The 27022-nt window shown below is 44.1% G+C and overlaps 1 protein-coding gene across 5 annotated transcripts in view; it reads left to right on the forward strand.

The window, feature by feature from the left end:
• The window catches only part of SLC25A30 (solute carrier family 25 member 30), an 89344-nt gene that overhangs the window by 55618 nt on the left and 6704 nt on the right, over window positions 1–27022 (forward strand). For 4 of the 5 annotated variants that reach the window (XM_043478256.1, XR_006271282.1, XR_006271283.1 and 1 more), the window contains 6 exons: window positions 17861–17975; window positions 20032–20179; window positions 22353–22447; window positions 23431–23516; window positions 25307–25402; window positions 26054–26178. In XM_043478256.1, the coding sequence (XP_043334191.1) occupies window positions 17861–17975; window positions 20032–20179; window positions 22353–22447; window positions 23431–23516; window positions 25307–25402; window positions 26054–26178 (665 nt within the window). Of the gene's footprint in view, window positions 1–10124; window positions 10239–17860; window positions 17976–20031; window positions 20180–22352; window positions 22448–23430; window positions 23517–25306; window positions 25403–26053; window positions 26179–27022 lie in introns of those variants that run through there. The other variant, XM_043478258.1, reaches the window with a different exon arrangement.

Consider the following 27022-nt stretch of genomic DNA (forward strand, 5'->3'; position numbering starts at 1 on the left):
TGAAGAGAATTGCCCTCTCAACATAGGTGGGTTTCACCTAATCAGCTGAAGATTTGAAAAGAACAGAAAGCCTGAGTGAGGGAGACCTCTTTCTGCTTAACTGCTTAACTGTTTCCTTTTCCCGTCTTTGAGCTCAGACTGAAGCATCGGCCCTTCTTGGATCTAGAGCTTGTTAACTGCAGATCTTGGGACTTTTTAGTCTTCATTAACTGTGTGAGCCAATTCCTTATAACAGATTTCTTGAGCTATCGATATATCTGTTTCTGTATCTCTGCCTCCTGTTGGTTCTTTTCTTTGGTGAACACTAATGTAGATTTGATAGGTTTGAGTGGCTGTTTCCATCCAAGAGAAGGTATCCCGTCGGGAGTTGGAGATACAAGTCTGGGGTAGCAAACAGAGCAGGGCTAGAAAGACAAACTCGGGATCTTTGGTGGCATTTGGAGCCTGTGGTCAAGAGGAGATCATTAGAGAGAGGGTTTGGTATGAGAAGAAAAGAGGCTCAGGCTAGAGCCCAGATGCATTCTCATCCTTAGAGAGCTGGTAGAAGAGAAGGAGCCAGTGAAGGAGATAGGGAATGGTTGGCCAATGAGGATGGATGAACCCTAGGAGTAGATTTCTTTCTTTCGTTCAAAAGATTTTTTAATTTTTAAAATCAAAGTTGTACACTGTCATGGTTTTTAAAGTCACGTTGTTCTACAAGAGTTGCCATGAAAAATAATAGTGAGCAGCCCCATTCTGGCCCATTACTGACCCCTCTTTCCCAGAAGCAACTACTTTCAACTCTTTCAACTGTTTCTTCTGGCATTTACTGCCTTCATTTCTCATAAGCTGGTTTATCTGCCATTTCTTAATTTTTCTGCTTGGATATGTATAGACTTCCTTCTTCTAAAGAGTTACTCTCTACGCCCACGCACACTCACCCTCACACCCACTCACACACAGGTACTCACATAGACACACAGCGTTCTTCACTGTCCTCTAATTACAATTATATCGCCTATTTTGGTTAAACCAATATATAGTGTTTTAATTATTCTGACTTTGTAAATGTTATTCATAGCTGAGTCATGTAGTATACTATGATTCAGTTCAGTTCAGTTCAGTTACTCAGTCGTGTCCGACTCTTTGCGACACCATGGACTACAGCATGCCAGGCTTCCCTGTCTATCACCAACTCCCGGAGTTCACCCAAACCCATGTCCATTGAGTCAGTGATGCCATCCAACCATCTCACCCTCTGTCGTCCCCTTCTCCTCCTGCCCTCAATCTTTCCCAGCATCAGGGTCTTTTCCAATGAGTCAGTTCTTCGCATCAGGTGGCCAAAGTACTGGAATTTCAGCTTCAGCATCAGTCCTTCCAATGAACATTCAGGACTGATTTCCTATGATTATGTTTCCTTTTTTTAATCTGACCTCTGGTTTTCCCTGGAATTAGTAATTGTCGACATTTAAGGCCTTCCCTGGCAGTCTTGTGGTTAGGACCCTGCGCTTCCACTGCAGGGGACGAGGGTTCAATCCCTGGCTGGGGAATTAAGATCCCACATACTGCCTGGCACACCTCTCCCCCGCTTCCAAAAAAAGAGAAAAGAAAGAATTGTCTTCATTTAAAAGATTTGGGGGGACTTCTGCCTGTTTCTAATTCATCACTAGACTCTCTGTTAGAAGTTAAAGCCTCCTGTCACTTTCACAAATGTCAGGTGACTCATGAGTCTCCGTTTTCCTCTGCGCTGTATTTCCGGGATCTCTATGTACTCCTGCCCTAATCTAGGCTAGTTGCTGTTGTCCTGAGATTGACTTTCATGGTCATCTTAGGAAGTCCCTTCCCCACTTTCCTGTGTTAGAGATCCCATTTCTTGGACCCCATATTTTCCTTTATTAAAAGTTTATTCCTTAGTTTTGAGGAAATATATCCTCTATTAACTTCTCTGAAGACACATACATGAGAGGCCAGTTCTTTGTGACCTTTTGTGTCTGTAGCTTTAAAAGTTTTTTGGTTCGATATGATGTTACAGTTTGGCAATAGTTTTCCCTCAAATTTAAGGCCTTGCTCCATTGTTTCTAGTTTCCTGTACTGATGTTGAGAAGTTTCTATTATTCTCTTTAAATGTCACTTGCTTCTCTCTTGTCTGTCTATTTCTCTCTCTCTCCACCTAACCAGTCCCTAAAAGTTGAAATGGAACACAAACAAATTGGGTTTGTTGGGGGGCAGTGAGCAGGGATGAAGCTAGAGAAACTAAAAGAAAGACTTAGACTTGAAGTCCCTGCTACAAATCAGACACAACTGCTCTATAAAAAAGGAACACATAGCTGGCGTGTAGCTCACAGCACTTCGAGATAATCTTATCAATGTTCTGATTCTTTTCATTATGTGATTACTCCGCTGACCTGAGCTATAAACCTGCTATTAGTTGCGTACCTTATTATATGATTACATAACCCCAAGAAGGTTTAGAATTAAATATAGCAATGGTGAACTAAATCAAACCCATAGTACTAATATTTTTAGTACCAACCTTAAAGTGTAAGACAATCTGCATGTGTCTGTTATTTATGTGCGGTGTCCGTAATAAAAATAGAAGCTATACTCTAGACAATCTGACAGATCACCTTGTGATTTCAATTTGACACGTGTTTAATTTTATATTTATGATTTTAAAGTGACGGTGCAATAGAATTTGCTTAAGTGTGTAAGCTGCATGGATTGTGTCAAGAGGACTGTGGTATAGGTCTGTCCTCTGAGGTGGCAGGGGTCTTTGTGAGGGTCTCATGATCGTTCCTTCTGCTGCCATCAGCTGTTAAGGGCTGTGCTCCTCTCCTTTTACCAAATGAACCCCAACAGGCTAAGGGCACAATAGCCAAAGCACAGTGGAGATTGTGGAGAATGAAACCTTTAAACACAAATGTGCTAACGACTGGAGTAGAGATCAACCAGCACATTTCTTCTGTGAAGGACCAGATTATAAATATTTTACTCTTTTCAGTCCAGGAGGCAAAACTGAGGCTATAGCTATGAAAAAGGTAACCACTAAGAAGTGTAACAGCCACTATTGGCTCTAGGACTGTATGAAAACAGGCGACTGTCTGGATTTGGCCTACAAACCACACTTTGGCAATTTCTGGGCATAAAAATTAAAAGGATATTAAAAAGGAAATAAACACAGAAAATAGCAAACAGTTAAATACCTGAGATTCCTGGTATAACTCACTGGAATTCATATGAGATTCCCTGTAGTGGAAGTATTTTTTCTGCTGAATACTGAAACACAACTAGGGAAGCTTTGATCAAAGCCCACAACTGATAACCAACTTGAGGAAGGTGGGTGGACCATTTGGAAAAGGTTTTTATCTTTCAGCAAGATCCCAAATTATACAGACTCTTCAAATGTGTATATATTCACTACCTACCATTTCATGTGCTGTGCTGAAGACTAGAAATACAGCAGTGAGCAAGACTGGGTCCCTGCTAGAAGGCGCTTTACACTGGTTGGGAGAACTGGGACAAGGACACAAGTTATTTCTACTGAAGTGCAGTAACTGTTCTGATAGCAGGAGGGAGGTGCATGGGGGCATCTACTGTGTCTAGTGTTCAGGGATCAGGAGAGACTTCCTGTCAGTCAGTTTATTACTGACTCGAGCCAGGACTCTCCGCCTGCAGCCAACGCAGTGGTGCTCTCTGAGTCCTGGCTCGAGTCAGTAATAAACTTCCCTTCCTGCGAGTTGCATTGTCTTGGAAGCCTTCTCTCTTCCCGCTCGGGGATTTGGACATCGGGCATAACAGAGATGATGTCCAAAACTGAAGCCTGAAGGATGAGAACAGAGTAGCAAGAGGAAGAACTTGGGAGGTGCAACTTAGCGACGTGCAAGGTTCCGGAGGTGTAGGGAGCAATAGCACGTTCAGGGAGCTGTAGCTAATTCATACAAACACTCGGAGACTTGCACAAAAGATGGGCTTTCCAAAGAGGACCTGTGGGACTTCCCTGGTGATCCAGTGGTTAAGACTCTGCGCTTCCAATACAGGGGGTGCAGTTCAATTGCTGGTTGGGGAACTAAGATCCCACCTGCCACCCTATAAGACCACCCCCCACCCCTTAAAAAAAGAGTGCCTGTAACCAAGAAAAATATATGCCAAAAGCCACATTTCCATGGAATATCATTTCTCAAACCTCAGCATCATTGCCATTTTTGATAATTCTTTGCTGTGGGAGGCCTTTTCTGGGCATTGTAGGGTGTTTAGCAGCATGGCTGGCCCCTACCCCACAGATGCCTATAGTATCACTCAGCTGTGGCAATCAAAAAGCATCTCCAGACATTGCCTGTCTCCTGGGGGACAGATCTGCCGGTTAATAACTACTGCCGTGAGATATAAGGTTAAAGCATTTTACTGGCGCATTCCAAGCATACCAGTTGGGAACACTGCCCATCCAGCTGTTGTTGTTACGAGTAGCTGTGGCTCATTACTGCTCCACTTTGCCAGGGGGCAAGGTGACCAGATGTCTCTGATACAACCTCTTCCTCCTCCTCCCACCACCAATCACTGAAGTCCACCCTGAAAGTGGTCTGATTCAGGCCTTTCATGCTGCATGACACCAAGCGCCTAAAAAACCCAAAGAGACTCCTTCCTGACAAGTAGGGTCACATGACAATGTATCAATGTCGTTCCTGTAGTTTAAGGTAGTTTCACACACGTTTATTAAATTCTAGCTGATTCCAAAGCATTTGTTCCTCCTTGTTACTACAGCAGCGCAAGTGCGACTGCCAAGGCGATGAAGAAAACCAAGACGTGAGTGAGGAATGTCCTTGCTGCCCAGCTCTTCGTGGAGTCTGGCACAGCCCAAGTCACAGACTCTGGTGCTGGATTTTTGAGGACCGTACTCTTCTCAACGGGGGCTAAGAACGGGCCTCCTGCCCAAGAAGGAGACGACAGAGGATGAGATGGTTGGATGGCATCACCGACTCAGTGGACATGAGTTTGGGTAACCCCGGGAGTTGGTGATGGACAGGGAGGCCTGGCGTGCTGCGGTTCATGGGGTCGCAAAGAGTCGGACACGACTGAGCAACTGAACTGAACTGAATAAAGGGCCTGATGGAATTACAACACAGCGTCCAGCTACTTGAGCCGGACAGGGTTGAGAGGCAGGTGAAGAGGGGAGGACGGGGAACAGGATTCCTGTGACTGGAAGCTCTAAGGGCCACAAGGGAAAGGGCTTCTCTGCTAGGCTAAGAGGTTGTCCTTGATCTTGAAGACACTGGGAAGCCAAGGAAGAATTTTAAGCTCACAAGTGACAGAGCCAGATGAATGTATTTATTTATTTTTGGCTGTGCTGAGTCCTCACTGCTGCAAGAGGACTTCCTCTAGTTGTGGCGAGCGGGGCCCACTCTTCGTTGGCGCGGCGGGCTTCTCTCTGCGGTGGCCCCTCTTGTGGTGGAGCCCCGGGCAGGCATTCGGGCTTCAGGAGTTGTGGCTCAGGCGCTTAGGTGCTCTGCGGCATGTGGGATCTTCCCAGATCAGGAGTCAAACTTGTGTCCCCTGCATAAGCAGGCGGATTCTCAACCGCTAGACCACTAGGGAAGCCCCACCAGATGAATTTAGAAGATGTTTCTACATCATTTACATTTTACAGAGTACATTTTTGCATGTCACTTCATTTAACATTCTGTAAGTTAGGTGTTGTTTGTACTTGGCAGCTGAGGACTTAGAGAAGTTAATTAATCAAGGTCAGAGAGCTAAAACAGTTGTGGCCAGGGCTGAATAGAATCCAGGTCTCCATTTCCGCACTGCCTCTCGTATTTTGACTGTAGTCAGATAAAACACACACACGAAAGGCCGTTATAGGGCAAATGTGAAAGCAAAGAATAGGTGAAAAATTAGTTGTGTTTAGCAGGGACTGGCACTGAGTAGTTAGTAGATTTGTTTCTAGACTTACTGTTTCATCTGTTATTCTTTGTTTTTTTCTAAACTGGTTATGATGATGTCACCATGTTAGTATTCCCTAGAGCAATAATTTCCAACACGTGGATCAAGACCCTTGGGGGAACCCAAGGTTATTCAGAGGGTCCTCAATTCAATGTGAATTTTCTTGATAGATGCTGAAAGTACTACCATTTATTTTCCAGAGATTCCAGTCTTTTTAAAAATTTAGTTTACGTTACAAAGGGATCTTTATACTTGAAAGGGATCTTCATGCTAAATATAAACGATATTACGTGTGTAGTACTAAAGATGATGTGCATATTAGCAGAGGCTGGTGGGGCACAGGGAAACAGTGGAGTTTGGCTATCTAAAGAATCTATAGGAAAGGGTGTGTCACACAGTCGTGAGACTGGAAAGGACTTGGTGAGATGACAGTGGAGGTAGAAGTCATGTTCTTTTTTCCCTGCCTTAGAAAGAACAGCATCCCAGTGACTGTCCCCACAGGCTGGGGATTACCTTTGTCTTTATGGCAGGAATCACGTGATACCTCAAACAGGTCCAAACTGTATTGACATCAAATCAGCGAGTGGACAAAACTCCAGGGTCTCACTTAGAACTCAAGTTGGAGCGTGGAAGTAGGGTTGTTGAAGCCCAGCCCAGGGCTTGAGCTAAAGAAAAATAGGAAAAGGGATGAGAGAGAGAGGGTTCTGGCATAGACCAGTTACCTCCTGCAGCCTCAATTTCCTCATCTATAACATAGAAATAATATCTTTCAGCATGAATGAACCATTGAATATAAAGATTCCTGGAAGAGGGCTTTGCATCAATAAATGCAGGGTTTTTTTTTTTAATTAATTGATTTATTTGACTGCGTCTGGTCTTAGTTGTGACACTCAGGATCTTTGTTGAGCTGTGCAGAATCTTCTATTGCAGCGCAGGGAATCTCTAGTAGTCGTGTGAGGGCTTCAGTAGTCGTGGTGCATGGACTCCGTTGCCCTGAGGCATGTGGAATCTTCCCTGACCAGGGACTGAACCTGTGTCCCCTGCATTGCAAGGAGGATTCTTAACCACTGGACCATCAGGGAAGTCCCAAATGCAGATTTTATACACAGGCATGTGCCTTTTGGGGCTTCCCTGGGGGCTTAGGGGTAAAGAATCCACCTGCCAATGCAGGAGACACAGGTTCAATCCCTGAGTCGGGAAGATCCCCTGGAGAAGGACATGCAACCCACTCCAGTATTCTTGCCTGGGAAATCCCATGGAGAGAAGCCTGGTGGGCTATAGTTCACCGGGTTGCAAAAGAGTCAGACACGACTTAATGACTAAACAACATAATACAGTGGCTGGTGTCTTAGCAGAAGGAAATTTGGACGCAGACATACACACACATAAAAAAATGCGAGATGAAGACAGAGGCAGAAACTGAAGTTATGCAGTTACAAGCCAAGAATACAAAGGATAGCTGGTAAGTGCTAGAAGCCTGAAGAGAGGCAAGAAAGGATTCTTTCCATATTTCTGTCTTTCCATAGAAAAAGCCTCAGGAGAATGTGGTCCAGCTGACACTTTGATTTTGAACTTCTAGCCTTCAGAACTGTGAAAGAGTAAACCCCTGTTGTTTTTTTTTTAAACTATATTGTTTGTGGTAATTTATTAAGGCAGCCCCAAGAAACGAATTCACTGGCCGACAGGCATTGGGGACCAGAGATATGCCAACAGCCCTGTGAGGGAGCTTGAAAGAGAATAGTCCTACAGCCGGTTGAGTTTGGAGGCAGATCTCCCCTCAGTCCAGTCTTGAGAGGACTGCAGTCCAGAGTGCCATAGTAAATACATTCTTGTGAGAAACCTGGAGCCAGAACTACCTACCTAAGCCCGTCTTGGGTTTCTGATGCACAGAAACTGTGAAGTAATATATGTTTGTTGTTTTGCAAAACATAACCCTACAGCAAAAGATAACAAACAAATGCATATTCTTAATTTTGGGGGGAGTGGGAGAATAAACTAGAAACTAATGGCAGTGGTTAGTGATAGGCGGTGATGGGAGCAGAGCACAGGGAACAGGAAGGGAGGCTTCCTCCTCTGAAAACGTTTGGAAGATTTGATTTTGAACCAAGTGAACACTTTATACATGCAAAAATTAAAGCTAGATAAGAAAGATGAAAAAAGCAAACTAAAATTATGCAAATAAAAATAACAAACCTAACACTGTATCACAGTGTATCACGCAGATAACACAACCATATTGCAAAGCAGATGAATTCAAGTAACTTTTGATCACCATCCTCTCGCTTTACACCTTTGGGAAGAGATGTATTTACAAAGATAAAAAAAGTGCAAAGAAATCTTAAACTTAGGTTTGTTACTGGTGTTAGTATCGAAGTCACAGCTCTTTTGTCTATATTATAGGATAGAATAAACCAGTAAATACATTGATGCTGATGAGAACCAGAGTTTTCCTGCATTTTTACCTCTCCCCACCATGTTTACTGTTTTTGACATCATATTTTACATCTTTTTCTTAGTAACCAGGGTTTTTCACTGTGGGAGAAGAAAAATATAAAATGGAAAGAGGAAGGCTAGAATGAACCTCGAGATGCTGACTTTTTAATTGGAGGTATCAATATGAACTCATGATTTTAAAATATATCTGGGTAAAGAGTATACTGTTTAGTGTTTTATAGCTCTATGAATATATATACATTTGGTCCACTGAAAGGGGCTAGAAGAAATAACATCCCAATAGCAATGAGCACCCTGGACACTAAGATCTAATTTTCCAAGTACCATTTCCTACTAAAAGGAACTAAGATTTCTCTGCATCAGGCAGAGAAAATGCAAGGAGAGCTAGCAGGTCCTATGTCAGAAAGCAAGATGGTGTTCAAAGATTGATCAATCGATCGATAGGATGGGGACTTCCCTGGTTTCCAGGGACTAAGACTTGGCTGATCCCAATGCAGGGGGTCTGGGTTCTATCCCTGGCCAGGGAACTAGATCCCACAGTCTGCAACTGAGACCCAGCACAAACAAATATATAAATATTAAAAAAAAAAAAAGATAACAGGATATATGTAAGGAAAGTGCGAGAAGGGACTTTCACAGGTCACAAAAAATTCAAACACCACAAATAATATTGGTAGTTGGTTATAACTGGGTTAAATTGAATTTTAAGGAACATCAGAGTTCATGCTGTTATTCAAAAGAAGAGGAGACTTGTGAAGGGGAAGGGAAGGAGGAGAAACAAAATACAGGTATTATCTGTTGCAGAGGGGGAGAGGATCTTTGTGGAGGACTGCCAGACCACCACTGACCAAGTGATCAGGCTTGACATGGACGCAGGATACGGTGTCTCTGGATGGAAATAGCCAGCATCACCTCTGACTTCTCTTACTAAAAAGTTTGACTTGCATCTAATCATAAACAATTCAATAACCCCATACTCTTAGAGTCTACTATTGGCCTGGACTTTCCAAATTGTCAAAGTAATGAAAGATTTTTTTTCAGAGTACTGGAATTCCCTGGTTGCCTAGTGGTTAGGACTGGGTGTTTTCACGGTCGGCCTGCCAGGTTTGGATCTAGGATTGGAATAACAAAGATCCTGCAAGCTAGCTTAAAAAAAAAAAGTGAGAGTATTAGTACTCGGGTAATCCTGGGTAGATCTTGAACTGAAAAAGTAAAAAATATGTGTGTGTTTGTGACCTTTAGGGACAACAAAAGAAATTTAAATATGGACAGTATATTGGGTTGGACTGAAACGGTAAATAATACATTTCTTGCTTATCCTAATGATGAAGTATTTAGGGGGTGAAGCAGGGTTGTTTGCAACATTCCAATAATTCAGGGTGGAAAAAAACCCCCATACAGTGAAAGAGAACACAAGTATTGTTAAATGTTAGCATTAAATTTAGTGCAGAGTCTACTGTACGAGTCTTCATTTGGTTTATAAATTTTCACATTAAAAAGCCGGGTTTTAAATAAAAAGGGAGCAAGTTTACTTCTGATTGCAGAGGGCTCTTCATGGCTCTTAAGTTTCTCTTTCACTGCGGCGTCGATCTCTAGGCCGTAGGAGGCGTCACCGCGACCAGGGCAGCTCCCACCCTTGCCAGAGACAAAGCCCCTGGTGGCCCCCTGCTGCCTGGGACGCGGCCTGGGCGTGGCCTGTGCCGGGAGCGGCCAATAGGAGCCGAGCCGGCGGGCGGGGCCGGGGCGGGGCTGCGCGCGGGCCCCTGGGCCGCCCCCGCCTCTCTGCTGCCTCTCTTCCAGCTCCCGCGCGGCCGCCGGTTCCGTCTGCTGCAGACCCCGGGACCGAGGAGGCGCAGGGCCGCAGCCGCCGGGTAAGTGCCTGGCTTTCCGGCCGCGACCGCGCCTGTCGCCCCTCCTCCGGCCCGCCCCCTCATTGCCCCGCAGCGCCCAGAAGCACCGGCGCCGGACTCCCGGGCCCTTACGCGGCAACGCTGCCTGGTCGGCCGCGGCCAGGGGGCTGGGGAGCGGGGCCGGGTCCTGGAGAGCCCCGGCGCGGGTGGGGCCTTTCCCGGGCTGCTGCTGCTCTCCGGCTCAGTGGAGCGCGAGGTCCCGGGGTGCGCCCCCCTCCTGGTGGTGCCGCTGCCTGCGGTTGGCCCGATGCTGCAGGAGGGCCGGTTCCTGGCTCTCATCACTCGGCGGCATGGGGGTTGATTTCTCTCCCAGCGTCGCCGAGATCAGGTGTGAGGCCCGTCTTGCATCCCGGCGTGTGCGCCCTCGCAGCCGCGGTGCGTTTCACCTTCCTCTGCATCGCTCACACCTGCGGTTCATTCAAGAGTGTGCAACCTGGGCCGGGCGAGCTGCGTACTCTGGGAAAGGGCCCTCTCTTCTTTGAGTTGCTCCTGGAACACGCCAGGTTGTCTCACGTTTTCATGGACTGGTGGAATTCATTTGCTCGGAAAGTTAGTGTAGCTAAGGGTTTTAGCATAGTTTTAGGTGTGATTAGTTTCGTGTACAGCGGTTGCAATGACATTGTTCCTGCGCAAGAATTGCTAAACGTGTCGTAGCCCTGCGCGAGTCTAGCTTCGTGCTTCTGTTGCGAGAAAAGTTGAAAGGCGTACATTTTGCTCTTGATTTTGCTGCTGCCAAGCTCTGTGACTCAGTTAATTCATATGAGATAAGATAGATTCCTAAGACTCTTTTAAAATCCCACGTTTCGTGAATCTGATGAGCTTGTTTTTCGTCCTGTACCTTTTAAAAAGAGTGGGAAATAGGAAAAATTCCATGGAAGATAGCCCCGCGGGGAACAAAGCTTGATGAGCGCACCGAAGTTGAGAGGCTGGATTGCGGTTTAAGATTGGGAACTGAAAAGGGAGCACTGTAATACTGAAAGAACTTACCCAGAGTTAATTATATAAGAGAAACTTGGAAAGCTTTCAGAAGTTCCAGCAGCAGTTGCTGTATTTAATTACCTCTCTTTGCAGCTGTATAGATGCCGTAAGGGGAAGATAAATGCTAAAGTTATAGAAAATGTAATAGGATACGTAACGTATCTTAAGTGTAGAGAGAATGCTTTGGAATTCTTAATTTATATAGGCATTTCCGCTCAGGAAACACTTTTTTGTTTGTTAATAGTTAAGAAATGTTTATATACCCCCCTCAGGAAAATCATACGTTTATTTTGAGTATGTTGATTTCCTACCCTCCCACCCCCCCATCTGGCTTTTTATTGTATTCTTATTAGGTGCGCCAGTGTTTTTTTAAAACAGTCTTTGGAAAATAGTGTTTGGCTTTGTAGTTAAGTAGAGGAAGATCAGCTTTCCCTCAGGGAGAGCTCATTTTGAGTCCATAGCTGTGTGACTTGGCAAAGTCACTTTCTTTCTCTGAGGCTGGCTGTCCTCAGTTGTGAAACGTGATGATGCCTATTGCATAAGGTCATGGAGATTAACCAAAATCTTTTATGTGGAAAACAGAGCGGTGCCTGACATTAATACATGTCATGTATTAATAATGACGGCCATTGTCAGTAATGTGTTCACAGCTTAGAGAATTGGTCTTTGGGTTTTAGTTGAGCTAGAAAGCAGGGCCCGAAGAAGAGAGCAAAGTGATCGGTGATCAACAGCCACTTCCCCTGAAGGACGCTGGAATTTTTGCAAGTTGTGAGTCCCTCCCTGAATCTCAGGCTGAACTCTTGCTCACACACTAGTGATTGTGAAGGGACACTTCAGTCTCCCTGACTGTGTTGGCCTTCAGTCTTGGCACTTGAGTAGAGTTGGGATTTTGCCAAAAATTGAACTAGCAAGTTAAGGAATGTGTGTGAGGAGAATCCCTCCAAAGAGAGCTCCAAAACAAAGAAATGGTTGAAATGCTGAAGAGAGGTTTCAGCCCCAGGTAGCTGAAGCCCTGTTACAGCTAACTTTGGCCAGTACGCTTACTGGACCTACGGACTCCTATTCCAGTATTAACCAGAACCTCTTGTTTGGATGCTTGCCCAATTACTGATGCTCTTGGGTTGTTCTTTAAGCCGCGTTATTCCTTCTTTGACTCTGCAGACAATACGCTGGGAAGGCACGGTAGTCTTAACTGCTGAGGCATCTAGTCCTGCTTTGGGAAAGGAAAAGAGAAGAGCTCCAAAGTTATTTTTACTCTACTTTTAGTTAACTTTTAAACATCTTGTTAGTAGTTGAATAGAAAGTACTTTCCTACAGTTTAACCAGGGATACCAGAGGGGCTCTGGTTAGTGGAAGATAAGATATTGTGAGGGTCCATCTGAATGGGGACTCACGGGTGGCTGTGTGCCTCATCCATGGTGATTCAAAACCGTGGGAGGCAACGCCACTGCAATGTGGCACCCTAGTTGAGTATTTGCATATGAGTATAACCCAGAACCTCTGGGTTTTAACATTATAACTAAAAAACCTAATCTTAAAGCCCGACAGAAAAAAAAAAGCCAAATCTCATTAAAACTAAACTAGCAAAACAAAGTAGACAGGAAACCAGAAGATTTAATGGGTGAGATGGCATGAAGTCATATACGATACAGTTTTTTAAAAACATTTTTAATTAGAGATCAGGTAAAGTCCATTTCCCATACATTTTTGCTGACGTTTTAGAGGATATCTTTTATGTTTGTGGTTGTGTGTGTATATATTTTGTATGTATGCATTTCCACTACACTGTAGGAAAAAAATCACTGCTAAATAAGATGAATCAAAAGAACTATCTGTAGTGTCGTCACTATCTGATCAACTACCTAAGTTATTTAAGTGATAAGTATTCCAAGGTGTTATTTGCCATCACTATTTGACTCATTGATGCTTGGGGATGCCCCTGAGGTCCTCATTCAGTGGGTGGGGCCCTTAGTATTGTACTTCTGAGAAGCTCCTCAGACAGGTTAAGTGCTAAGTGAAGTCGCTCAGTCATGTCTGACTCTTTGCGACCCCATGGACTGTAGCCTACCAGGCTCCTCCGTCCATGGGATTTTCCAGGCAAGAGTACTGGAGTGGGGTGCCATTTCCTTAGGAGCTGCTAAAAGGAGTCCCGTGTTCCACTCAGCACATATAGTGTCACAGCCAAGAAAATAATCCTAGAGGCCATGAGGGGTGGGGAATGGTTAATGATTTCCTTTTGGAGTTGTTAGTTGCAGTAGGCAGGTGGTTAGGTGTGAGTAGAGAAATGGGGGCAGGGGCCAAGTGCATCTTGTAAACAGCGAGGGTCCATAGGCAGATAAAGGAAAGCAGGAACCTTCAGACTGACAGGAAGCGACACCATTTTGGGTGATAAGGGTTGGAAAAGCAGACAAAGAAATATAGGAAAGATGGGAATCCCCTGCATCCAAATGTAATCCTTTGCTCACTGTGCTCCCTTTACAATAAGGCTTCCCTGCGGCTCAGTAGTAAAGAATCTGTCTGCCAATGCAGGTTCAATCCCAGGTGGGGAAGATCCCCTGGAGAAGGAAGTGGCAACCCACTCCAGGATTCTTGCCTGGAGAATCCCATGGACAGAGGAGCCTGGTGTAGGCTACAGTCCATGGGGTCACAGAGAGTCAGACACAACTGAGTGACTCAACAACAGCAAAGTCTTAGATATAAGAAGTACGCATCTTGCACTGATGCCATGATGCTTCTGATCTGAGCTAAATCCCTAAGACAAAAATCCTTCTTCCCCTCAGGAAAATGGGGCTGGGATGAAAATCAGGGAATATGACCCCCAGGCTTGTCCTTCTCCAGTAAATATTCTGCCCCTTCACTTGTATGCTCCTCGTAACCAGCTTGCCAAAGAAACTGTGGGTGGCGGCTCTTCACCTGTAAGCCTACTCTCCCTCTTTGCTTAAATAAACTTTCACTTTACTTTCTTGATTTCTCTGCTTCATCTCCGAATTCTTTCATTATGAAGAAAGAACCTCCAATTCACTGACCACAGGGTGATGCAATATTTTGGAACTAGATAGAGGCACTGGTACAACTCTGAAGGTACTAAGTGCCCCTGAGTTGTTTGCTCTGGTGCTTTGTTTGCAGTATGTGAATTTTGCCTCAGTAAAAAACACTCTGGAAAAAATAGTACTATCTGTATATTGTGTATTGGAAAAATTATCCCTATTCAAATTGATTGAGAAATACCAATAACCTCAGATACGCAGATGATACCACCCTTATGGCAGAAAGTGAAAGAGGAACTGAAGAGCCTCTTGATGGGGGTGAAAGAGGAGAGTGAAAAAGCTTAAAGCTCAACATTCAGAAAACTAAGATCATGGCATCCGGTCCCATCACTTCATGGCAAATAGATGGGGAAGCAGTGGAAACTGTTACAGACTTTATTTTCTTGGACTCCAAAATCTCTGCAGATTGTGACTGCAGCCATGAAATTAAAAGACACTTGCTCCTTGGAAGAAAAGCTATGACCAACCTAGACAGCATATTAAAAAGCAGAGACATTCTTTTTTTTTTTTTTATTAGTTGGAGGCTAATTACTTTACAGTATTGTAGTGGTTTTTGTCATACATTTACATGAATCAGCCATGGATTTACATGTATTCCCCATCCCGATCCCCCCTCTCACCTCCCTCTCCACCTGATTCCTCTTTATTTTGCTGACAGGTCTGTCTAGTCAAAGCTATGGTTTTTTCCAGTAGTCATGTATGGATGTGCGAGTTGGACCATAAAGAAAGCTGAGCACTGAAGAATTGATGCTTTTGAACTGTGGTGCTGGAGAAGACTCTTGAGAGTCCCTTGGACTGCAAGGAGATCAAACCAGTCAATCCTAAAGAAAATCAGTCCTGAATATTCATCGGAAGGACTGATGCTGAAGCTGAAACTCCAATCCTTTGGCCACCTGATGCAAAGAACTGACTCACTGGAAAAGACCCCGATGCTGGGAAAGATTGGGAGGAGAAGGGGACGACAGAGGATGAGATGGTTGGATGGCATCACCGACTCAGCGGACATGAGTTTGAACAAGCTCCAGGAGTTGGTGATGGACAGGGAAGCCTGGTGTGCTGCAGTCCATGGAGTCACAAAGAATTGGACACGACTGAGCGACTGAACTGACTGTTTCAAATTGACTTCCTTCTGAGTATTGTTAGGAGCTTCCCTGGTGGCTCAGATGGTAAAAGCGTCTGCTTGCAATACAGGAGACCCAGGTTCAATCCCTGGGTTGGGAAAATCCCCTGGAGAAGGGAATAGCAACCCACTCCAGTACTCTTGCCTGGAAAATTCTGTGGATGGAGGAGCTTCGTAGGCTACAGTCCATGGGGTCTCAAAAGAGTCGGACAAGTCTGAGTGACTTCACTTTCACTTGAGTATATATATTTCTGTTAAGACTTTTCTCTTAAATTAAGCACATTTTTATTCTTTCTATGATGTGTCTCATCAGTAGTACTCAGAGCTGCTTAGTAGTATTTTCTGCTTAATTAAAACACCACCATTCCTTTTGATCATGGACAGCCTCAGGTAGTAGCAGAAAGAACAGGAAACTTGGGCTCAAGTTTGGGGGTTGTAGGTCCATTTCTGCCCCCGTGGCCATGTGGCTTTGGACAAGGCACGTTCCTGAAACTGGCTTTCCTGGTCTGTTTTTCTGTCCTATCCCAAACTTCTTGTGGGGGGATCCACTGAAATCATTTATATTGAACACTTTTGTAATGGCAAGCTACAGTACTTCTGCATGTCACTGTTACGTGGTTATTGTTTGGATTTTTAACTTGAAGTCAGCAAAATTCAAGAACGGGTTGAGGACAGTACATGGATTATTGGACTTATTATTAATATGTGTTATAGCTTGTAACTTATAGTGTTAATCATTATCTTACTTATGACTTCAGTAAGGCTAAGAATTAGTTAAATACAAATATTAAACTTTAAGGATATTAGATGAGTTTTTGGGAGTGGTCCTTGTTCTTTGGTATAAAAATACATAAAACATGATTTTTAAGTTCCATGCCTAGGGAGCCTTCTATCTTACCCATCTGTAGCCACTCTGAATTTAGTTAACGTCCATAAATGAGAAATAGATACCAGTTTATCAGTCTACCAGGGTCCCCTTTGAGTTCCTGTGTTTTCTCTTAGTTTAAGCAAGCCGATTGGCCATCTTGTGAACCGACATTAGTGGTGACTTGTGTGAGGTCGCCTGGGAAGACTCCCTGGACCTACAAAGAAAAAACCTTGGGCATGTTGCTTGCCAACGACTATAGTAAATTACTGGCCCAGAAGGTCATTCCGGTGTTTCCATATCTTACGCGACACCCCAACGAACTTTTTGGTCAACTGAATGCAGTTTTACTTTAAACTGACAAGAATTAAAGTCGATAGCATATACACAAAAGTGGGCTAGTTTCCGTGTCTCCTTTCAATGGGCGCAAGCCCAGATTTGCCAGCTGAAATCCCATGAAGCTGCAGAACATATAATGAATGTGGGGACCTGGCTGCGGCAGGTGCGTGCACATGTGTCACAGTGAGTGAGGGCGTGTGGACTCAAAGGAGGATGGAAGGCAACCTTTGTGAGTGTCTTTTTTGTGTTGGTTTTAAAAAATATACTTAATTTCCACAATAGGCCTAAAAGCTGGGCATTTTATTTCGCCTAGTGAAGAAAGGTATGGGCTCTACCCCTGACTGGTTGTCTTGGATGTTTCATCGATGAAGAGGATGGCGAACTGAAAAACCTAGAGGTTAACTGGGGCTTTATGAACGAGGAAGGAAGTGATGAGGCTCTCACCCCGTAGTCTGCCTTGATTCTTCATCCCAGGCCTCCTCACAGCTGGTAACACACTGTGGGTAAGAGAAGAGAGGTCACACTTATACACTGGAAGTATACTGTGGCCATTTTAGGTCAATAATTACCATTTTAACTTGAGACACTCACTGGGTTGCAGCATTTCTCTACTTCTGTGAATCTGAAGGACTTCATTGCGTCCCAAGAGGGACTCACTAAGACAGTGGCAAGCTAACAGCAAATAGCAAATTTAGCAATTATTTATTGAGTGTTGAAGAACAGGTTGAAGATAACACGGGCCACCCAGAAAATCGCCTTCATTGTATCACACTATACACATAACGCGTTTCAAGGTATTATTTTGGATTATTTATGGCCTATTACATAAGTCCACGTATAAAGTGATTTGGGGTTTAGGAGATAGGGTGCTTCGCTTTATAAGGTGAGGATCACCTTGGGAATTGTGGGGTTTTCCACGGGAGCGTCTGGTGGCACCCTCATCTGACTCTTTGCGACCCCGTGGACTGTAGCCTGCCAGGCTCCTCTGCCCATGGGATTCTCCGGGCAGGAATACTGGAGTGGGTTTCTGTGACCTCCTCCAGGGGACCTTCCCGACCCAGGGGTTGAACCTGGGTCTCCTGCATTTCAGGCAGATTTTTTTTGTTACCATCTGAGCTACCAGGGAAGCCCATCTCCAAGTGAAACACAAGTTTAAAAAAGAAACTGCCAAAAAAAAAAAAAAGAAACTGCCTGTGTGAGAAGTTCCACTGAAACGTCTTACTTTTGTGTCCAGGAAAAACCCCGTTGGAGGCTATGCTTCTGTGAACGACAGACGGCGGTGAGCATGTCGGCCCTGAACTGGAAGCCCTTCGTGTACGGAGGCCTGGCCTCCATCACAGCGGAGTGCGGTAAGTAAGGAGCCCAGAGCGGAGGCTGGCCAGCTGCCCGCTGCATCCACCAGGCTTAGACTTTGGTCACGATAATTGGATATTGGATATTGGAAGACTGGTCTGAATGTAGTTCAAACACAGAATGTGAGATTTTCAAACACTTCGTCTCAGAATTCAAAATTTCTTTCTCCTCTTGGGAATCTTTTAAGACAAAATAGGGACTTTCTGGGTGGTCCATTGGTTGAGAATCCACCTTCCTATGCAGGAGACATGAGTTCGATCCCTGGTCTGGGGACTAAGATCCCATACGCCATGGGGCAGCTAAGCTCACTTGTCACAAGGAAAGATCCTGCATGACGCAACTGTCATAAGACATGATGTAGCCAAATAAATATTAAAAAAAAAAAATAGGTAAACAATGACTCTGACTGCTTATTAGCAGTTTAGGGTTCAAAGTTCAGTGGGGAGAAGGTTGAACCTGTTGCTAACAGAAGCCCCATGAATCATTGTTGGCTGACATCTGTCCTCATTCTCCTTGTTGTCCTTCCCACTCTGTCCCTGTGAACACATTTGACTCTAAAGAGGTTCGGGGGCCCCACGATCTTCCCAAGCCAGAGGTGAGCAGCCGTCACCGCATCATCGTGTTCCCATCATGCTCGTTGTCCGTGTCCTGCTGCTGACTTCATCAGCTCCGTCTCCCATCACGGCCCTTGTGCTCCTTTCTTTATTCCTCGAATCATTCATTCAACACGTGTTGGTGATTGGTGAGAATTCCCTGGCGGTCCAGTGGTTAGGGCTTCCTGCTTTCACTGCCTGCGGGACCCGGGTTGATCCCTGGTCAGGGAACTAAGATTCCACAAGCCTCCTGCTGTGGCCAAAAGGAAAACAAAACAAAGTGAAACCCACGTTGACTGAGATGCTGCTGCGTGCCGGGTGCTAGGTGGGTCACTGCTGACCTGGGAGGGACGCTGCCCTGGGGTGAGCGCAGGGCCTGGAGCCGATGGGCTGGGACTCTGCCCACTCACCCACCCGCCCCTGCCTTCGGTTTCCTCTGGACTCACTGACACAGTGACTCACAGTCACTGTGTACGGGTGTGTGTATTTGGATGGACGCTGTCTTAGGTACTACATTAAACATTTTAGCTTATATTAAGAGTCACTTCTGGAGAAGGAAATGGCACCCCACTCCAGTTCTCTTGCCTGGAGAATCCGGTGGATGGAGGAGCCTGGCAGGCCGTGGCGCATGGGGTCACAGGGTTGGACACGGCTGAGCGACTTCACTTCACTCACTTCTTACTTTATCACTGGAGGAGGACATGGCAACCCACTCCAGTGTTCTTGCCTGGAGAATCCCATGGACGGAGGAGCCTGGCGGGCCGTGGTCCATGGGGTCACAGGGTTGGACACGGCTGAAGTGACTGAGCAGCAGCAGCAAGGGTCACTTTTAAGCTGAAACACACAGTAAGAGACTCCTTTAGAAGAGGCATTTGTCTCCACTCATACTCAGCACAATATTAGCCTTCACATGTGTGAAAAATAGTAGCTTTTATTTTATTTATATCATTTTATTATGATTAGTTTTTGGCCATGCTGCACAGCTTGCGGGATCTTAGCTCCCCGACCAGGGGCTGAAGCTGGGACATAGCAGTGAAAGCCAAGTCCTAACCACTGGGACTCCCAGGGAATTCCCAGTCACTTAGAGTTTAGAATGGATATCCTGTTTGTATAAAGCATTCCAAGTACCTACTTTAGACAGCAGTGCAGCCTCTTCACATCCTATGTAGAAACAGATGGGACAGAAATGCAAATATATGGAAAAGAAAATAGTTACGTGTTTTGATTCTTTTGATTCTTAATTTTTAATTTTAATTCTTTTGATTCTTAAAACTTTTTGATTCTTAAAAAAAACTTTTGATTCTTAATTTTTTTTAAATAAGTAGAAGACTGCAAAGTATCAAATTCTTAATTCTGCTTCTTAGTCTGAATGTTTCCTCAGTAATAAGTCCCTGTGTATCCTTTATTTAGTGGAATTTCTTTCTATTAAGTGAAACCTTTCCTTCTGAAAAATTTTAAGGTACCTTTCCAATTGATTTAACCAAGACACGGCTCCAGATTCAAGGCCAGAAGAATGATGCAAACTTTAAAGAAATCAGGTATCGAGGAATGTTGCACGCATTAGTGAGGATAGGCAGAGAGGAAGGCCTGAAAGCGCTATATTCGGGGTAAGTAGACGTTTCAAATGGACAGACTTCACACTGAGACTTCACAGAGAAAAAGTACAAGTTTAGGGTGTATTTGAAAAGAGCAAGTAGCAATGGTTGATTTTTTTCATTTCAACTTTGTTTTCTACGTTTTTTTTTTTCTTCTGCTCATTTTTTTTTTCCCATTTATTTTTATTAGTTGGAGGCTATCTACGTGTTTTATGTAGTGAATGTTGTGGTAAAACTTTTTACTATAGTCAAATACAGATAATGGTACAAAAATTACATTTGTTTTGAAACATTCTGTAGTTTATTTTTTTCCTCTTCCCCTTGGTTATTACTGAGCTTTTTATTATAATGAAAATGATGTCCTATTCTCCATGGACAAGAATTGCAGTGAACAGCTTCTCTTTAGTCCAATGTTTAGGGAACATTGTGCTGTAGGCGCTGGATAGGAAAGTGATTAAGATGGGACCCTGTCTCTATCAGAGGCCCTGCAGGAGACCATTCATTTGGATGATTTAAACGAAGGGAGATTTAATGAAAGGGGCTTCCCTGGTGGCTCAGTGGAAAAGGACCTGCCTGCAGTGAAGGAGATCTGGGTTTGATCCCTGAGTCGGGAAGATCTGGAGAAGGGATTGGCTACCCGCTGCAGTATTCTTGCCTGGAGAATCCCATGGACAGAGGAGCCTGGCAGGCTACAGTCCATGGGGTCATAAAGAGATGGACATGACTGAGTGACTAACACTTTCACTTTAATAAAAGGGCTGCTTAAGGGTTAAGGGAACAATCGAAGGGTTACCTAGAAACTGGCAAAATGAGAAATGGTTACACAGGCTAGGACCAAAGGAACAAGGACAAAGGAATAGTGTTCTCAGAGCCTACCAGAGCTGCAGCCTTGAAGGAGCCTGTAGGAGTGGTCGAGGGATGCTCTGCTAGTACCAAGGAAGAGGAGGAAATCCCTCTGCTTCTTCCTCCCCCTCCTCCCCTCTCTCCCACCTTCTACCTGCTGAATCCTCCTGGAAACAGCTAGCAAGGGAGCTGGGTGGTAGTGTCCAGCAGCAGCTCCTGCCCTGAAGGAACTGTTTAGGGCAGAGCATCCACATAGTGTGTGACCTCATCCATGGAGGTGGTGGGGAAGGAGGAGACAGGCTAATGTCTCTTCAGTTCCGGCCAGTATGCAGACGGAGGTTCCATTCCTTGGTCTAGGACCCAGAAGAGGAGAGCGGATCGTTTGGAAGTAGGGGTGATTAGCTCGGTGTGGACTCTTGCTGTGGTGGTAGGTGCAGGGCATGTGAGTTGAGAAATCTGGGAAGCAGATGGAAATGCACCCTAGAATCAGGGTTGGAAACACGAGTTTAGGAGTCAGCAGTCTTTGGTCAGTTGAAGCCATGCAAGAAGATGAGCTCATCTGCTGAGTGTGTGGAGCCAGGAGGGGAGAGAGGAAGGACAGAATCCCCTGGCCCCCCAGAGGACAGAGGTAGGATGTGCAGAGAAAGAAGAGGAATGGAAGAGGGTGAAGTTAAGGTGGCTTAGGGAGGAGATGATTGCAAGCAGGGTCAAGGGTGGGCTGGAGCAAGTACCACAGAGGCAACAAGGCTTCATAAGATGCTGATTGAAAAGCGTCATTTGATTTAGTAATTGAGATGTCCCCTGGGTCCATTTTGGTGGGGGGAGGTTATTGATGGAGAAGTTGGAGGGAAGCCCCATTGCAGCCTAAGAAGGAAGTGGTAAGTGCGGCAGGAGTGCCTGTGAGTGTGAATGCCACAGGGTGGTTCTGGGATCAGGGCAGGTCCCCGGAGGAAGAGGGAATAACTGGAATAAGGCCCCTGGGGAGGCGGGCGGTGAACTTCAGAGAAACCCTGGAGGATGCTGGCAGAGGCCAGATTTCATCAGGGGCCCTGTCCTGAGGAAGGAAAGCCCTCCACGATCAGGAAAAGAGAACTCTGTGTTCACGTATTTGTGTACATTTTCACTGAGGATAAATACAGTGGGCTGAACTATCACTTAGGGAGCTAATAACTTGCACACATTTGACCGAACCTGCCTGTGTTTTTGCTGAATTTTGAACTTTAAGAAAAATCCATCTTAGTGTAGTTTGCGGAAGGCAGATAACATGATTCTTTCCCTTGTGTGCACCCTCTAGAGGATTTTCAGTGACTTTGAAGAATTTCTTTGTCCCTTGGTTTGGCAGGATCGCTCCGGCAATGTTACGCCAGGCTTCCTATGGCACCATCAAGATAGGCACCTACCAGAGCTTGAAGCGGTTATTTGTCGAGCGTCCAGAAGGTGAGCGGGGAATCCTTTTTTCCACTTGTGGACAGGAGGTGGGTTGTTTGTCTTTTTACTCAAGTGGTTTACGAACAGAGGAGAACTTTGGGCATAAAGTCTAAACAAATTCTGCCGAAAGCATGTCAGCTATCAGCTGAGTTTAGGAGGGTAACAGTTAAAAGGAGCAATTTACAAGGTTCTTAATGAGTTATCGCCACAACATCCAGACTAGAGTATGTCGTTATAGTTCTAGCCTACTTAAAATTCTCTAAAGTCCTAGGAATTATCACCTATTTTTTCAGGAAAGCAGACTGTATATCTTAGTATTAAGAACTCTGATTTTATTTTATTGCTGGTTGATTCCTTGACTTTGCTTTAATCCATAGAAGTTCCTATCTCTTTTTACAAAGGAGTGAGCACCAGTCACTGTTGGGTGAGGAGCAAAGATGCTTTAAAAGTGCTTCAGTGTATTCCAAATAAATATGGTGTGCTTGAAAATTTTATCTCCACGTTATCTCATAGGGTATCTTCTATTCTCTTACCAGGTGGTGTGCTATCTCATCTTAATGACAATAGTTACATTTACACACACGAGTGAATTGATGCGTGGTTACTCTTCCATGATAATTCACATTCCTTTTTAGGTATCAAGAAATTTTGCTATGGGACCTCCCTGGAGGTCCGGTAGTTAGGACTTTAACTCACAGGACTCAGGTCAGTCCCTAGTTGGGCAGCTAAGATCCTGTAAGCCAAGTAGTGCAGTCAAAAAAAAAAAAACACAATAAAAAGAAGTAATTAAAAAAAAATAAAAAGTTTTTCCTGAGCAAAATCTCTTCCGCCAGCAAAATCCCAAATTCTTTTAAAATCACTTACTTCGTTAAGCATATATTTCTTTATTCTCTTAAGTGAACAACTGGTGTGTACTTGAATTTCATTTGTATATGCATTACTCACATGAAAAGTTCTATATATGTGAAAAGTCAAATAATGTGTCTTTGCAGATGAAACCCTTCTGATAAATGTGGTCTGTGGGATTCTCTCTGGAGTCATATCCTCAAGCATTGCTAATCCAACGGACGTTTTGAAGGTAGGCAGCCCTGTATCTTGGGCTTCCCTCATAGCTTAGTTGGTAAAGAATCTGCCTGCAATGCAGGAGACCTGGGCTCGATTCCTGGGTTGGGAAGATCCCCTGGAGAAGGGAATGGCAACCCACTCCAGTATTCTTGCCTGGAGAACTCCACGGACAGAGGAACCTGGCAGGCTGCAGCCCGTAGCACTGCAAGAGTCTGACACGACTTCGTGACTAAACCACCACCACAGCCCTGTGTCTTATAGGCACACTCTGCATTTTCTTCATGAGATCAACACTCAGATCATGAAAATTTGTGAATATAACACACTGTGCACGTGTGAATCTGTTTATAGTTTAGTGCTGTGAAGCCTCTGACTTAGAAAGCTGCACTCGGTGGTTTTCCCACTGATGCAGGTGAGCTCACAAGTACAGCCCGTTCTTGGAGACGGTGGTGATTTGGGAGGTTTTGGTGACTAACCAGAGAAAAACGTTTAGGCTTGGATGCATTTCATTTGTCATTGAAAATCTCCTGTGTTTTATTGGTTCATGAAAATAGGTGGACTGCAAGTTTTACACCTGTTGAGGCTGCATATTGGTGACCCTTTCTGAAGGCGTTATGTTATCCATTAATCTGACTCCAGGAAATAATAAAGAAAATATTTACTTAACCACAAGTAGACATACCTTATTAGATGACCTTGCCGACAGCACCAGAATACAGTCTTCTTAAATCCCTTGGGGCTAACTAATTAAAGTCAAAATTAGGTGCAAGTCCTTGTTTGAACCCTCTCAAGTTTTCCCTTTCCTTCCCTCCCTCTCCTTCTCCCCCGTAATTACAAGCAGCATTCATTGCACTCTTCTTTGTACAAGTTGGTGTCCTGTGTGCTTAGAATCCAAGGATGACTAAGGCAAGGACCCTGCCTTCAGTCTTCAGCCTAGTAGGAGATTCTGATAACATCAAAGTTGTATATGGCAGGGACGCTACAGTTACACGGGTGCAAAGAGAGCTACCAGGCTGTAAGTTTACCCCGTGCTGGGGTTAGATTGCTAGAGAAAAGTTTCCACACTCATTCACCTCTTAAATGTTCGGAGAGGCAGTTACTGCATTTTGTCTTATTTTCGCATGTTACCATGGCAGTAGCAATCACCTTTAGAGTTTGAGGTAAATGCATGTGCTCCCTCAGACAAAATAAGGTACCAGTTTTTAGTGAAAAGTCCCTCTTTATTTTTAAAAATGTGGAGAGCTACATCAAACGTTATTTTTATGTTGACATCTTGGTCATGTGAATTCCATGGCTGTGGTAAAGTTCACTTGTAAGTTCAAGTGTAAAAGAGTGTGACGGCGTCACATGCTGTCCTTTGGCCAGCACATCCACATACCTTTCGGTTTGGCTGGAGTGAAATAATAGTGGCGTGGAGTAACTAATTTAAGAAGAGTGCTTGCCCATGCTTGATGCTGCCAGGCACACTGGATACTCATTAATTATGTGAAGTCTTCAGAATTAACACTCAGAGTCTCTTTCCTGCTTAGTAACCTAGAGGAAAAAATGCCACTTTCTTTCCATTTCAAAAGACTATTAATAATAACAATAGTTTTGTTTTGACACTTAATGAGCTACTACCTGCAATACTCTGGACTTTCCTCGATGCTTTTTGATGATTCCAAAGTGCCTAAGAACCAATCCATATAAACTTAAGCTAGCTTTATAGTAATATATATGGTACAGTTTTTTTTCTTTTAACGGTTATTAAACAGCAGATTTTTTTTTTCTAGTTTCTTTCTCACGTTAGTCTTTAATCTTTAGATACGGATGCAAGCTCAAAGCAGCACCCTTCAAGGAGGAATGATAGGCAACTTCATTAACATTTACCAGCAAGAGGGCACGAGAGGACTGTGGAAGGTGAGCTGACTTGGTTCTTCTTCTTTAAAAAAAAAAGGTTTTGTTTTCCCTATTTCCATTATTTTATCTAATCCAAATGGCATAATGAAGTAACTGAAGAATGACATCTGCCCTTGAAGGGATCTTCTTGCTTAATTTCCTTAATTTGTAAAATGAAAACATGTCATGATTTTACATCAGGAATGTGTCATGATTTTACAGTAACTTTCGTGTAATTCACATGGAAGAAATGCTATGAAGGCTGAATTTTTGTTTGTTTTTTTCTTTTTTAAGTTCTTAGGGAGAAGGGCTTACAGTTATGTTGGGTTTTTTCAGTGCTGTGGTTTCATGGCTTCTGTGAAGACCGTTAATCAGGCGCTGGTATGGAATGCTATTTCCTAGTATTCTAGGGACTGTTAGTTCGTAGAATGATCCGAAAGGCGACCCAGTCCCATTCTCTCCGTACATACAAGGAAACCGGAGGCGCTGAGTGGTGACTTGTCCTGGTGAAGGTCGTACAGTTAGTACCAGAATCAGAATTGGGCTTTGGAGCTTCTGACTTCTTACCCTCTGTCACTGCATTTCTACCCACCAGCAGGCAGACATATAAAAATTGGCCATCGTTTGTGGGGGAGAGATGTCTGAATCTTCATTATTGATATTTTTACCCAGGGTGTGTCCCTTACTGCTCAGAGGGCTGCTATCGTGGTCGGCGTGGAGCTGCCAGTCTACGACCTCACCAAGAAGCATCTGATTCTCTCAGGCCTGATGGGAGACACGGTGTACACCCATTTCCTGTATGTTTATGGATTTTTTTTTTAATTAATGTTCTAGGTATGCGTGACTTTAGAGTGGAAATTGGCTACAAATTTATAGACATTTTAAAGAAAGTGTATTATAAAAGTATTATATTCTCATATTTGAAAATTACGGTACAGAAGTAAAGCAGGAAAAGGTATAATAAGCCTTCATCCTTTTACCTGGGTAGCCATTGTTAACTGTTTGATATGTACCTTCAGGTTTTTCTATGCACATGTAAGTACATCTACAAAAATATATTGCTGTGTTGTGCTCAGGCGTGTCCGACTTTTTACAACCATGTAGACTGTAGCTCCTCAGTCCATGGGTTTCTCCAGGTGAGAATACTGGAGTGGGTTGCCATGCCCTCCTCCAGGGGATCTTCCCAACCCAGGGATCGAACCTGAGTCTCCTGCATTGGCAGGTGGATTCTTTAGCACTGAGCCACCAGGAAAGCCCCACAAAAGTATATCACATGTGCTTTATTACGCAACTATGATCGTGTTTGGCATTCTTTTACTTTTATTTTTATATTTTAAAATTTTTTTCAACTTTATTGAGGTATAAGTAACAAGTAAAATTTTAAGATATTTAAAGTGCACAATGTGATTTGATACATATGTATATTGTGAAATGATTACCCCCATCCAGTTAATTAACACATCCATCATTTTGTGTGTGAGAACAAAATTATTCTACTCTCGTAGCAAATTTAAATTATGTATGATACTGTTATCAGCCATAGCCACCGTATTATATATTAGACCCTCAGACCTTATTCATTTATTATTTTTAAATGAATTATTTTGGAGTATTGTTGCTTTATAGGGCTTCCCAGGTGAC

The sequence above is a fragment of the Cervus canadensis genome, chromosome 9 (genome assembly GCF_019320065.1).
Source record: "Cervus canadensis isolate Bull #8, Minnesota chromosome 9, ASM1932006v1, whole genome shotgun sequence".
Lineage (NCBI taxonomy): Eukaryota > Metazoa > Chordata > Mammalia > Artiodactyla > Cervidae > Cervus > Cervus canadensis.